The sequence below is a fragment of the Hypomesus transpacificus genome, chromosome 10 (genome assembly GCF_021917145.1).
Source record: "Hypomesus transpacificus isolate Combined female chromosome 10, fHypTra1, whole genome shotgun sequence".
NCBI classification, from domain to species: Eukaryota; Metazoa; Chordata; class Actinopteri; order Osmeriformes; family Osmeridae; genus Hypomesus; species Hypomesus transpacificus.
The window spans coordinates 2,748,837-2,761,391 of record NC_061069.1 but is presented as its reverse complement, the minus strand read 5'-3'; the positions used below and the strand labels follow the sequence as shown (position 1 = coordinate 2,761,391).

General features: G+C 46.2%; 1 protein-coding gene across 1 annotated transcript in view; it reads left to right on the top strand.

The window, feature by feature from the left end:
• egfra (epidermal growth factor receptor a (erythroblastic leukemia viral (v-erb-b) oncogene homolog, avian)) overlaps positions 1-12,555 on the top strand; it is a 29,089-nt gene that overhangs the window by 9,576 nt on the left and 6,958 nt on the right. The window contains exons 2-18 of the mRNA XM_047027148.1: positions 6,435-6,586; positions 6,876-7,062; positions 7,222-7,353; positions 7,449-7,517; positions 7,615-7,733; positions 8,154-8,295; positions 8,684-8,800; positions 8,939-9,065; positions 9,167-9,240; positions 9,441-9,528; positions 9,830-10,029; positions 10,200-10,332; positions 10,786-10,876; positions 11,304-11,461; positions 11,591-11,626; positions 11,770-11,914; positions 12,295-12,417. Coding sequence (XP_046883104.1) covers positions 6,435-6,586; positions 6,876-7,062; positions 7,222-7,353; positions 7,449-7,517; positions 7,615-7,733; positions 8,154-8,295; positions 8,684-8,800; positions 8,939-9,065; positions 9,167-9,240; positions 9,441-9,528; positions 9,830-10,029; positions 10,200-10,332; positions 10,786-10,876; positions 11,304-11,461; positions 11,591-11,626; positions 11,770-11,914; positions 12,295-12,417 — 2,093 coding nt within the window. The remainder of the gene's footprint in view (positions 1-6,434; positions 6,587-6,875; positions 7,063-7,221; positions 7,354-7,448; positions 7,518-7,614; positions 7,734-8,153; positions 8,296-8,683; positions 8,801-8,938; positions 9,066-9,166; positions 9,241-9,440; positions 9,529-9,829; positions 10,030-10,199; positions 10,333-10,785; positions 10,877-11,303; positions 11,462-11,590; positions 11,627-11,769; positions 11,915-12,294; positions 12,418-12,555) is intronic.

The following is a 12,555-nucleotide window of genomic DNA, read 5'->3' as shown; positions in this document are numbered from 1 at the left end:
GCTTTTGGCTGATACAAGACAAAATGTAACTGAATCTTCTTCCGTGGGTAGGGTTATTCTGGAAGCTTCTTAGCTCTGCTTGTGTGCTGAATCCTTGAATCCTAAGCTGTCAACCTGAATGAGGAGGAAACTATTCATCAGTGCAAAATGTGTAATCCAGTGAGTAAGAACTGAGTAACAGAAAGGCGGCAGAACTAATGCTAAAACCTCAGTCCCTCTCTGCATTTTATGGGGCCTCTGTGTAGACAAACAGTGAGGTCTAGAGAGACAGTGAGAGAGTGAGTCGGAAAGTGACTAAGACAGTCAGTAACAGTTGGCAGAAGAGCTTGATGCTCTAGAGCTGGTTACATAGCAGCACCAGGCCAGTCAGTCTCCAACTTTCTTTCTGAGAGTTCCAAGTGAACTGCTTTCTAAATGTGAGAAAGTCTCTTTGATCGGAATCTGTTTAAGGACTGGCTGTGTTGGTTCTGTGAGGACAGACCTGGTCCAGAGCCTTATCTTTCTGCATGCTCTGTGTTGCTTAGCTTCGACCTGGGATGTCTCCAGGAATGTTGAAACCAACAGGGGATTCCCACACAGCTGCTTTTTTCCTCATGAAATGATGTGTGAAATGTTTTGGGCTTTGTGGTTATTGTTTTTTCGGGGGGCCTGTGGTTGTTTTTTCCCTTTCGTATCGTTCTTCTTTCACCTCTCCTTTTCCAGGCATGGCTTTTAAAAGACAGACTGTTGGTCAGGGTGAAAGAAAGCTGTGAGTAAGCAGTAGTGAGTTTGCCGCCCCCACTGCTTCTCCAGTCTTCCTCTCCTGCTTCCTGTGGGATTGAGGAGGAGTGTAGGGTTAGCCGTGGAGTTGTGTGTGCGTTGGGGGGGGGGGGGGGGGGGTACAATGGGGAGAATGTCTGGACTTTTAGAGAGGAAGTGGGTAGAATGCTAAACATTTTTTCTTGGGAGGATAGGGGCTAGATTATTGTAAGTTTAATGAGATGGGGGAGAGGCTGGGGGGTTTGGGGGAGCGGGTTGGTTGGGCTGAGGGGGCGGGGATGAAATGTCTCTTCAGAATGAATGGATTCTCAAACAGGAAATGCTAGAAATGATATTGTTCAGGTTTTCTATGTATGTTCTCTTTCACTTGCTTTCAATGGTCAGACTAGTTACCTGTGTCCCGCCAACTGGAATGAATGCCCCATTCAAGCTGGACTTTACATCAAGTCTAGAGTGCGATTGCTTTTCTCACTTTGGATTTGGTTTTGTATACACTTTTGGCAACCCCTCCCATTCTTAGTTGAGAATGTCTGAGAATAGGTGGATCTTGGGGCCCCAATAGTTAATGCTGCACCTTTGAAACTGTGTGTGCTGGGTCTATTCCTGTGTGTTTCTAAGGAACTTACAGCCATTATTCCTAAACAGCGGCTCAGAGTAAACAGTCAACGGCCCCAGCTTCATATATTTGGAGTGTCTCACCGGCAGTTACAGAACATTTTCAACGAGAAGTAAACATTTGCCTTTCTAGTCTTTATTTGGTGTTTTTTCTGAGTTCTGAGTTTAGTGGTTCTAAATCAGACAGAAGCCCTACTTTTTCAAAGACTAGCTGTAACTTCAGTCAGCACTCGATAAAAGTAAACACGGGAGTGAGTTTTGAAACCAGAACTTATTATTTGTCTTGTCATTACGGGTACCTTTTTCAATAATGATTCACTGACATAGTTGTCCACAACCCTTGAAGCCGTACAAATATTAGCCGTCTATCTCATGTGAAGCATAACCTGGGGCTATTGACTTTTCAACATCTGGGTTGGCTAATTTACCATCTTTCCTGTCCACTAGCTAGCTCCCATCGAGGATGTTCTCCTGGCCCCCACAGCGTCTCCCCAGAGACAAAGGCTAGCATCTGGGCTTGCGTCGTGCTTGGCTCTCTCTGACTGAACGACCCCAAGCACTGATGAACTTCCGGAGATGTCAGAGGGCTTGTGTGCCTGCATACATTCAGATATTCAGGGGGGTTGGGGGGGGATATCCTTAGTTAGTCCTTTCATTCTTTTGAGACGCCCAAAGATGTTTTCTCAAAGGGATTAATGCATCTCCCATGCAAAGGAAGAAGATGGCCTCTTCCTCTGGCTTCACAAAACAAAGAACAGGATCTTAGTTGTGTGTTCTTCAACTGCAAGTCTGTGGGCCCATCCATACACATGCTCAAAACCATTTTCACGATCTTTAGATTTAAGTTTTGGGGTTCTTTGCATTTATCCGTCTGTTCTTTGGATTTGGAAACCACGGTATTATCTTTAGAATTCTATCGTGAAGTTTTATTGGATCCCACATAACCACCTGACAACCAACCAGAGGGCGGAGGAAGTGTGAGCTCCATGCACAGGAAGAATTGAGGAAGTGCTTTATTTTCCTCCCTCAATGATACGAAGCTGGGGAGATGTTTGCTTCCAAGAGATCTGGAGTTCTGGAAACTTGAAACAGAGCACCCCCAAGGAGACCAATCTTTGTACTGGGGCCAAGGAAAGCAGCGCTGATATACACAGATTCTGTTTTGTTCTCTTCAAAAAATAAGTTGGTTGGTTGGTGGATTGTCTTGAAACACAGGTTCCTTCTTAAACGTCATGTTAGTTTAGTTTAATTTACTTTGATATTGAGAACGCAGTTATGTGTAATTATAGATACACTGTATGAATAACTGTATACTGAGATGACGTTTGTAGCAATATTAATATATAGAGGCATGAATGTTCATGCAATGATTGGGAGTTGGAGGAAGAAATATGAATATCAATTAATGCAACCACTCCCCTTTGATTATGAATATAGTTTGGAGTAATATAATCAGGGGACTCTGGCCTGAGGCTTAATTGAATTGCAGGTAGTGGATGAGAGGAAGAAAACCTTGTTGGGTCTTTTCTGCTGTCGACAGTGGAGTGGCCCTTCAATCACGATGACTAAGTCTGGATTAGTGCCAGACATACAGTAACTGAATTCCAGCATAACATTGGTACAGCATTTTGCCAATATTGTCTAGAATGTGTAATATTTGGCCCTGCAGTGTATTAAATACAATTGCTAAATGGGATTGTAATAAATTGTAGAAGACATAGAAGGGCATTTCACATGAGGTTCACAGTTGTACAATGTAGTGATCTGGTGGCCTTGAGAAACGTTCATGTACACACACACCCCTGAATTTTGACACAGGGCAGCCTCAAAGGAGTGATATTGTATGCGATGCACAGTACAGCAAGTGTTGATGACTAATAACCTGGTTTGCTCAGGCTGGTTTGTAAGCCTGGGTGCTGCTTAGTACAGTGTGCTCCACTTAATGGCCTCCCCAGCAGAATGTCACCCACCGGATTAAATCTCTCTCTCTCTTACACACACACACATACACACACACCACACACACACACCCACCCACCCACCCACACACACACACACACACACAGGTTTTTAAAGGCAAAAACATAGGCTTCATAAACTTGCTCTTAACTGGAATCCTACTACCATAGGTGCAAAAATTAGTTCTATTACTTTTTCTATTAAAAAAAGTTCTTCCAAAGCCCAAAATAGTTTGTTCCATGTACCTGCCTGGTGTGTGTGTCCACTCCTTTCTTCTCTCTCCCTCCCACACCTGAGCTCCTTCGTTAATCAGCGGGCTGAGGCATTTACACCCTTCTGAGGAGTGCATTCTGGGAGATGTAGTGTTCCCGGCAGCCATCTTGTGGCATGGTAGCCACTCCCGGAGAGGAACATAACGTCCCTCTACCACATGTCCTCTCGTGATGCCACAAAACACACACACACATAGTGTACATGCATACATGCTAGACTGACACACACATATACAGATAGATAAAACTTGATTCCTGAGGGGAAATTGCACAATAAGAAGTTTATTTCTATCTATCAATATGTTGGTACATACACACCCATACACACCCATACACACACACACCCACACACATGCACACACACGCACGCACACACACACACACACACACACACACACACACACAGGTGTATAAGGCAGTAAATGAGCCGGTGCCACTTCAGCACTGCCACTCCCTAATTCCGTGCTATGTAGGTGACGCTGTTACAGCTGGAGGAAATGAAGCAATCAGGGCAACTTTACAATCTGTATCTCTCACTGTTTCGCTTTCTCACGCTCCTACTCTCGTACTGTCAAACACACCAGGTGCTATGGAAAAACGATGTTCCATGTTAGGGTTTATTGCCAATCCGGTTCTCCATCCAGAAACCTCTTACTGGCAGGTTTTCTCTTTTCTCAAGAAGAATTCAAATTGAATTGCAACATAGTCGTCAAAGGTATGTTAATAGCTTTCAGATACAGAGGATTGCATCTAAAACTAAAACACAACCCATCCCTCCCCCCAAATTATGAATCTGGTATTGATTCGAAATCATCGTTTCTTCCAGCCTGCCTCTGCTGTATTGTTGTTCCTCAGACCTCAGCTGCCACTGGAACCTGGAGGTTTACCTTGTCATGTTGATGGAGGAAGTGGCTTAATGCCTTGATATGTCAGGCCAATGACCATAAAGCAGCTGATGAAATCAGGCAGATACAGGACAGTGTTTACTATCTTTGAGCCATGTGAGCCAGGCAGGAGAGGGAGGACACATTGATCAACCTTTGCTCATATTTCATCGAAGATGATCCCAGTCAGGGGAAAATGTGCTGATTTATCACTGCACAACATACACGACTCACGGCCTGACAGCGCTGCATGGCGCTGATATGGATATAAACCTGATATGGCGAGTCACCAAATAAATCAAAATGATATGCTCCTAACCCAGTATAAATGAAGGATAAACCCAAATCCGTAATCATGAAAGATAATGTCGGTCCAATCCAATCTTGCCATACGTAGACAGATTTGCTGTGACAGTGTTGTGTTTATCACTGTTTGCACTCTGAGCAATAAGGAGCGCTAATTACATTTCACATGCCTCCTCTAATCACGGCGGGCCGCTTGCTCCCCTACCCTGCCTCTGTTGCCAAGGCACGAAGGCTACTGGACAGTAGGGTTCAAATCAGGGAGCCCCCTCAGGGACGAGCTAATGAGGAAGAGAACGGGTTTTCTCAGACAAGACAGCTGTTTCATTTTATTTTATACTCACTGACTGTATCCATCTGCAGTGGTGGTGTGAAATGGGCTCTGACAGCAGCAGTGTCTTTTACAGAATGGCTTTGCGTTCTCCAACACTGTGGGATACTTTTGACTTCAATGATAATCAGCTGGTTGGCTGTCCTCCCTAAAGCCCAATCATTCAGTGGTGAACTATTTTTTTCTCTGTGTTGGCTTATTTCATTGTGAGCCACTTCTGGAAGTGAATAGGGTCTAATGTGTATTGTGTGAGCATTAGTGTAGTTAGGTGTGTCCCCTACTGTGGCTGCTGTTTCGTAGCGTGTTGTGGCTCTGGCTGTCAAGAGCAGACATGTCAGGGAAATGCATTCCAGTAAATTCCACAGCAATAGCTGACAGAAGGGAGAGCATTTCTTGTTTGCCCTGAAGTGCTTTATATATTTTTCCGGAGAAAGTCACCGTTAAGACCTAGAGGCACAAAGAACAGTAATCTTGATCTACAGTTGTGTAGTTCTCTCTTTAATGCGTAGGCTACTGTTGAATATGTAGTCTGCCGTATTTGATGTGTGGCCATGTTATTGCACCCAACCAGGGAGCTGTCTGATCGTTTGCCGTCAGGACCTGTTGAACCAGCTGAGGGGACAGAATGACCCGCAACATGTTGTGTTTTCAGAATACCTAGAGTACATTCTCCTTAGCTGACAATACCTAGTTATCAGACCTTTATCCTATGTGTTTGTTCCACCTTCTTAATAACTCTTGTTTTTGCCAGGACTAGTGTTAATACATTAATCATCAAGGCTTGGTAGATCTCGAGAAACCTCGAGGGCAAGTTTCAGTGACGTCAAAGATCATTACACCTTCCGTTGTTGCCATGGTTTCCTATGATAGCAAGCTGAGTGGACGAGATGATTACCAAGTGAATCACATGGACTATCTGAATAATAGTTCAGAAATGACATTGCCCAGAGAGTTTGTATGTGTTTGTCTTAGCTGGCCTGAATAGCACTGGAAAGAGTCAGCACTTTGCCAAGATAAATACATCCATCGTGCTGCTCCACGAGTGTTCGCACTAGTGTGGGGATCGAGTTCACATTCTCGATGAAATCCAGATCTGCTTGTTGCAACTGAACCGGACCCAAATTATGACAATGACAGAACACAAACACAAAGACCTAGTGAAATCAAACCTTCCTCACGCTCAAATGACGTAGAGAGGGAAAACATGTTTGTACTTTAGAAATCGATCGGGAACGCAAAGGGTTCTCACCCCGGCAGTGGTTGAAGATGCACTTGTGTTCCTCTCACCACCTCCACTGTGTTCTCCTACAGTGTGCCAGGGCATCACCAACAAGTTTAACCTACTGGGTTCCAAAGAGGACCACTACCTGAACATGGTGAAGACCTACAGCAACTGCACGGTGATCCTGGAGAACCTGGAGGTCACCCACATGGAGGAGCACCACGACTTGTCCTTCCTCAGCGTAAGAAACACACGCTACGGAAACCAGGACTAGATCTGAACCACGCTCGCCACAGCTGCTGAAAGAATTGAGCCAGCCCTTTTGAACCTACGGATGTGGTCCGGTGCTATGTCGACAGCAAGCCTGTCCAGAGTAACTTTCGGGCTCATTAAAATTGTGATGTTTTTAGTACAGACTATGCCAGACGACTGTCGGTTCAATGGGTTTAGGACCAGGTGCAGATGACCTCTACCTAACTGTGCTTGACCGCACCTTGACCTTGACCATGCTTTTCCTACTTTGCTCCCAGTCTATTCAGGAAGTGAGTGGTTATGTTCTGATTGCCCTCAACACTGCGTCCAGGATTCCTCTGCAGAACCTGCGCCTCATCCGAGGCCATTCTCTGTACGATGAAAAATATGCGCTGTCTGTGCTATCCAACTATAACAGAACCCTGGGTTTGGGCACCAATGAACTTCCTCTGACCAGCCTGACAGGTCAGTCCTGCTAGATCACTGTGCTCTTATGGATGTGCTTTTTTAATGTAAAAAAGTTTTTTATTCATAAGTTTTACATCACATCAATTAATGTTAAGAGCAAGCTTGCTTTGCTAAGGTGACCAATTTTCTGGTGTTTTCCATCTATTTTTTTGGCAGAAATACTAAAAGGAGGAGTGAAGTTCTCAGGTAACCAACTGTGCAATGTTGACACGATACAGTGGTATGACATTGTGAACGGTGACAGCAAACCTAAAATGGAATTTCCGCTCTTGAGCAACAACCCACTCTGTAAGAATCTAATATTTCTTAACAACACAACATATGAATGTAGTCCTGTGCATGGCGAATGTGTTAACACACGTTTTTTCCTCTTTTCCGAACAGGTAAAAGATGTGATCCAAGTTGCTTCAATGGTTCATGTTGGGGACCTGGACCAGAAAACTGCCAGACATGTGAGGACAGTACTGACGTACAGCAGCATGCAGAGAGAATGATGACACGTGGATGTAGTAAGACGTAGTATTGGTCTAATTGGGTTTCCCATTGCAGTGACTAAACTGAACTGTGCTGAGCAATGCTCTAAGAGATGCAAGGGCCCTTCACCCAGTGACTGCTGTAACGAGCACTGTGCTGCTGGCTGTACTGGACCCAGGCCCACCAACTGTCTGGTGAGAAACAAAACCCTACCGTCCTCAGGTCACAACAGGGGCCGTGCAAACATTTGACCTACTGACCGCTGTTGATGTTGTGATCTAGGCAGAATGCTACTCTGTCATCATTTCTCATCTATCTACCTAGCTCTAGCTGTGATATTTCGCCTTGAGTCATTGCTAATCTCACTGACAAATCTAGGATTGTTTGGCATCAGTCTGGTGGTACAAACCCCCAAATTTGTCTCGGGACTCCAGATGGACTGAGTGGTCACGATGGCCCTGGGTGGTGGCTAGAGAGCCAAGCTGCCCCCCCCCCCAGCTGAGAGGCTCCAGGGCTGAGGGACTTGGGGTGGAATGCGGTGTTATCATTAGTGGGGGTTGTGTTTTGGTCCCAGTGACCTGACCTAGTCCTAAGGGCTGTTGTTTGTGCGTCAGGCTTGCCGTGACTTCCAGGATGACGGCACGTGTAAGGACGCCTGCCCCCGCCTCCAGCTCTACGACCCCAACCAGCACATGTTGGTCCAAAACCCGGATGGGAAGTACAACTTTGGGGCGTCCTGTGTCAAAAGCTGCCCACGTAAGACCCCAGGAGCCGGTGCAGTGGGAGGGGGGACATACAGGAAATAAGTGTTTTTCACGTGCTTAGGACATAGGTTACAGATGTTAGACATTCACAGACAATTTGTTCCGAGTTTAATCATGAACTGCATAAACGAGGATAGAAAATGATTTCAAGCCGCCTGAATACAACAACTCCACATCCACCTTTCAAATATAAACTCTATAAACACCGTTTTGGGGTCGGTGCAAATGTACATTTCCCGGAAAACCATTTTAGTGATACCTCAGTTGATTGGTTCCTCCTGTTCATCATATCCACACCATGTCCACATTCTAAAGTGTACACACTGCACATGTGTGCCCCACTGTGACATAAAACGACCTGATTGGATGACACACCTCAGATAACTATGTGGTGACGGACCATGGCGCATGTGTGCGGACGTGCAACAATGAAACCTATGAAGTGGAGGAGAGAGGGCTCAGGAAATGCAGGAAGTGTGATGGACCGTGCCCCAAAGGTAGGGATGAACTCACAATCACGAGACTGAAGCTGCTGTTTAATGACATGCACAAGGCTCCCTTCCTGACTTTTGGAATTGAAAACTCCCTTCGTTGTCTTACTCTGTGTGTTATTTCTGGGCTTTGATCATTAACAGTTTGCAATGGACTCAATGTGGGAACTCTGGACAGGGTGCTGTCAGTCAATGCCTCCAACATTGATTCCTTCAAAAACTGCACCAAAATCCAAGGAGACATTGCTATTATCCACACATCCATTTATGGGTAAGTTGTCATCACTCATACACTGCTGTATAATATAATATTTCTTGTTGATGCGTTTGCAAAGATGAGTGATGGTACTCTATCATTGTGTTTGTCTGTAGAGACAAGTTCACCAACACACCAAGAATGGACCCTTCCAAACTTGAAGTTTTCAAGACGGTGAAAGAAATTACTGGTGAGATCAACTGTACAAAAGCACATTCAGGCTTGTGAAACATGCTTTTTCCTTCACCCAGCCAGATCAAAGTATATATGTCACTGTCCACATCTGTGTAATACCTCAGTGTCTTCTACCTTAAAGTCTCACAGTATACCTTGGTGTCTCTTATACCTCAATACCATTCCACTCCAAAATCGTCCCCAATTCTCTTTCAGGATACTTGTTGATTCAGACTTGGCCAGAAAACATGACCTCCCTCAGCCCCTTTGAGAACCTAGAGATCATCAGAGGAAGGACCAAACGGTAGGCTCGCTGCTAGGAGGACGACTGGGTCTGACTCCACCTGTGCTGCACTGTGTCAATAATGACACAGATTGTGTCAATATGGCCTCTGCTCAGCACCCTGTATTGAAATCTGTTCCGTGTGCATCAAGGGTGTCAAATGATCTAGTTAATGAACAAGTCATTTGTACATAACGCGGATACTTAACGGGGACAAACCATAATATGAAAAAGTCATTCACAACATGTACGCGTAATTCTCCTTTCATTTATCGCTCTTTCTCTCTCTCCCCTGCCCTCCATGCTACACGGCGGGCCTCAGTGGAGCGTTCAGCCTGGCAGTCACTAAGGTCAACATTGACCACCTGGGCCTACGCTCTCTGAAGGAGATCAGCGATGGAGACGTGGTCATCTCAGACAACCCTAACCTGTGCTACACCAGGAAACGCCACTGGAAGCAGCTCTTTAAGTCCAACATGCAAACCATCCGTCTGGAGAGCCTCCAAAATGGAGACACCTGTGGTAAACGATCGGGGATTTTGGGTTGAACTCGACAAAGGTTTATGCGTACGATCACAGAAGAGTGACCGTTTTGCCGCTCTACCTCCAGTGTTTCATTCAGCCCACAGAAAACTGTCGCTCGAGTCAAAGGAAATGAACACGAACGATGATGATGTATTTGTGTGTCCCAGCGCTGCAGAACAGCTCGTGTGACGAGATGTGCACCAACGACGGCTGCTGGGGTCCCGGGCCGGCCATGTGCTTGTCCTGCAGGGACTACAGCCGAGAGAGGACTTGTGTGGGCTCCTGTAACATCCTGGAGGGGTGAGCCTGACCTCCTGCCCTCTGAAGGACACTTCTCCTCTGTCGATCTCCTAAAACCACACGCTAGTGGGATCTTCAGACTTTCCCCTCCTGACAACATTTGATTTTGAAGTTTATGTGACCGTACGTGAGTGTAACTCACTGTGTATGTGAGTTCGGTTGAGTAATAGATTCATATTAGATGTAGGACAGTTCGTTTTTTTCGTGTTTCACAATGACAATAAAGAGGTTTGGGAATTATTCCTGATCTTAACTGGAATTGAGCATTTCCTCGTCGCTGTTTAACTTTAGGAGTCCTCGGTCAAACATTGTATGTCCCTGTGCTTACAATTTAACTACTGCCCCATAATGAGGGGATTCAGGTATTTCACTGCAAATGCAAGCGTTTGAGATTGAAATGTCCTTGGAAGTGGAAGGACACTGTGTGGCTAAGCTGTGTGATTGTTTTTGCAGAGAGCGTCGGGAGTACGTGGTTAACCGAACCTGCATGGAGTGTGACCCCGAGTGTGTGGCCCTCAATGAAACCCAGGCCTGCTCTGGACCTGTACGTCTGCCCTGTAAACAGCACGCTTCCTGTGTTTTAGAAGTGCCCGCCACAGTCGGTGTTTTCTGCTACTGTTGCCCTTTGTCATGCCTGCGTGATGCGCTTTTCATGGCTGTGACATAGTTCAATGTAGTGATGCGCAATATATCACAGGTCACGTCCGTGCATCAATACCCCTTACCGACCGGATATGCCTCTTTAAAGTGGCCAGGCATGACATTTGCCGCCAGGAGGAATTGTGAGCTGTTGTTGAAAAGGGAAATGGCTGTAGAAAATCACTGTCACTTTTGACATATTATTATGGAAATCAAAGTGTGAGATATTGTGGAGAATCTTTCACCTGGCGGCCGACGGATGTTTATAACAAAGTGCTCACTCAATTGGATATGGTCAAATGCAATTGATCATAGCCACCCCTCTCCCCTAGGGTCCAACAAATTGTACCCTGTGTGCCAACTTCCAAGACGGCCCCAACTGCGTCTCCCGCTGCCCGCAGGGCATGCCAGGAGAGGACGACACTCTAGTCTGGAAATATGCCGACAAAATGAACGTGTGCCAGCTGTGCCATAAAAACTGCACCCAGGGGTAAAGACATCGAACACTCCTACACGGCATACACCAACATCCACTACTGCACCGCCTGTTCTAAGCTCTGCACAATATCACACGTTTGGGGATGTTCGGCATGAGTGATAATGATATATTTGTTTACAGATGTACCGGTCCTGGTTTGACAGGCTGCCAGATGGGGTGAGTTAAAAGTGAACACATACTGCACTCTTCACTGAAGTTGTACGTTGAAAAGGAGGTACAGCTGTATTAAACAGAGTAGGTCCCAGGCTCTGTTTCCTGGCTGGATTATTGATGTCTTTTCACTGATTGGTTGCGTCCAGCACGTCGGGCCTCTCGATGATTGCGGCGGGCGTGGTGGGCGGGCTCCTAGCGATGCTCCTCGCTGGCCTGTCTGTCTTCGTGCTGCTGCGCAGGCGCCACATCAAGAGGAAGAGGACCACGCGCCGACTCCTCCAGGAGAGAGAGGTCAGTACCCACAGTCCCTCGGACGCCCCAGAGAGAGGGCAATACCCACAGTCCCTCGGACGCCCCAGAGAGAGGTCAGTACCCACAGTCCCTCGGACGCCCCAGAGAGAGGGCAGTACCCACAGTCCCTCGGACGCCCCAGAGAGAGGGCAATACCCAGAGTCCATCGGACGCCCCAGTACTGAGGCTCAGCAGAGACTCATGATAATGATTATTATACATTTCTATTTGGGGGGGACACGCCATAAAAAACACTCAAGGGCATCTTATAGAACATGAGCCTATATAGGTTGAACCATGTTGTGCATGATGCCGTATGTGGCTTGACCCTGATATGAGTCCCACCACGGAGCTCTACTGAAACTTGTCAACCTCCACAGCTGGTTGAACCTTTGACCCCGAGTGGAGAGGCACCCAATCAGGCTCTGCTCCGGATCCTGAAGGAGACGGAGTTCAAGAAGATCAAAGTGTTGGGATCAGGTGCCTTTGGCACTGTTTACAAGGTAAATGAAGTTCTTGGTCTAGATAGGAGTGTTCCACTGAGAGATCCACTATACTGAATTGAGCTAAAGCAGCACTCAATGTGAAGAGTTAAAATAGTTGAAATGGACCCTTCCCTAATCCCTTCCCTTCCCAAACAC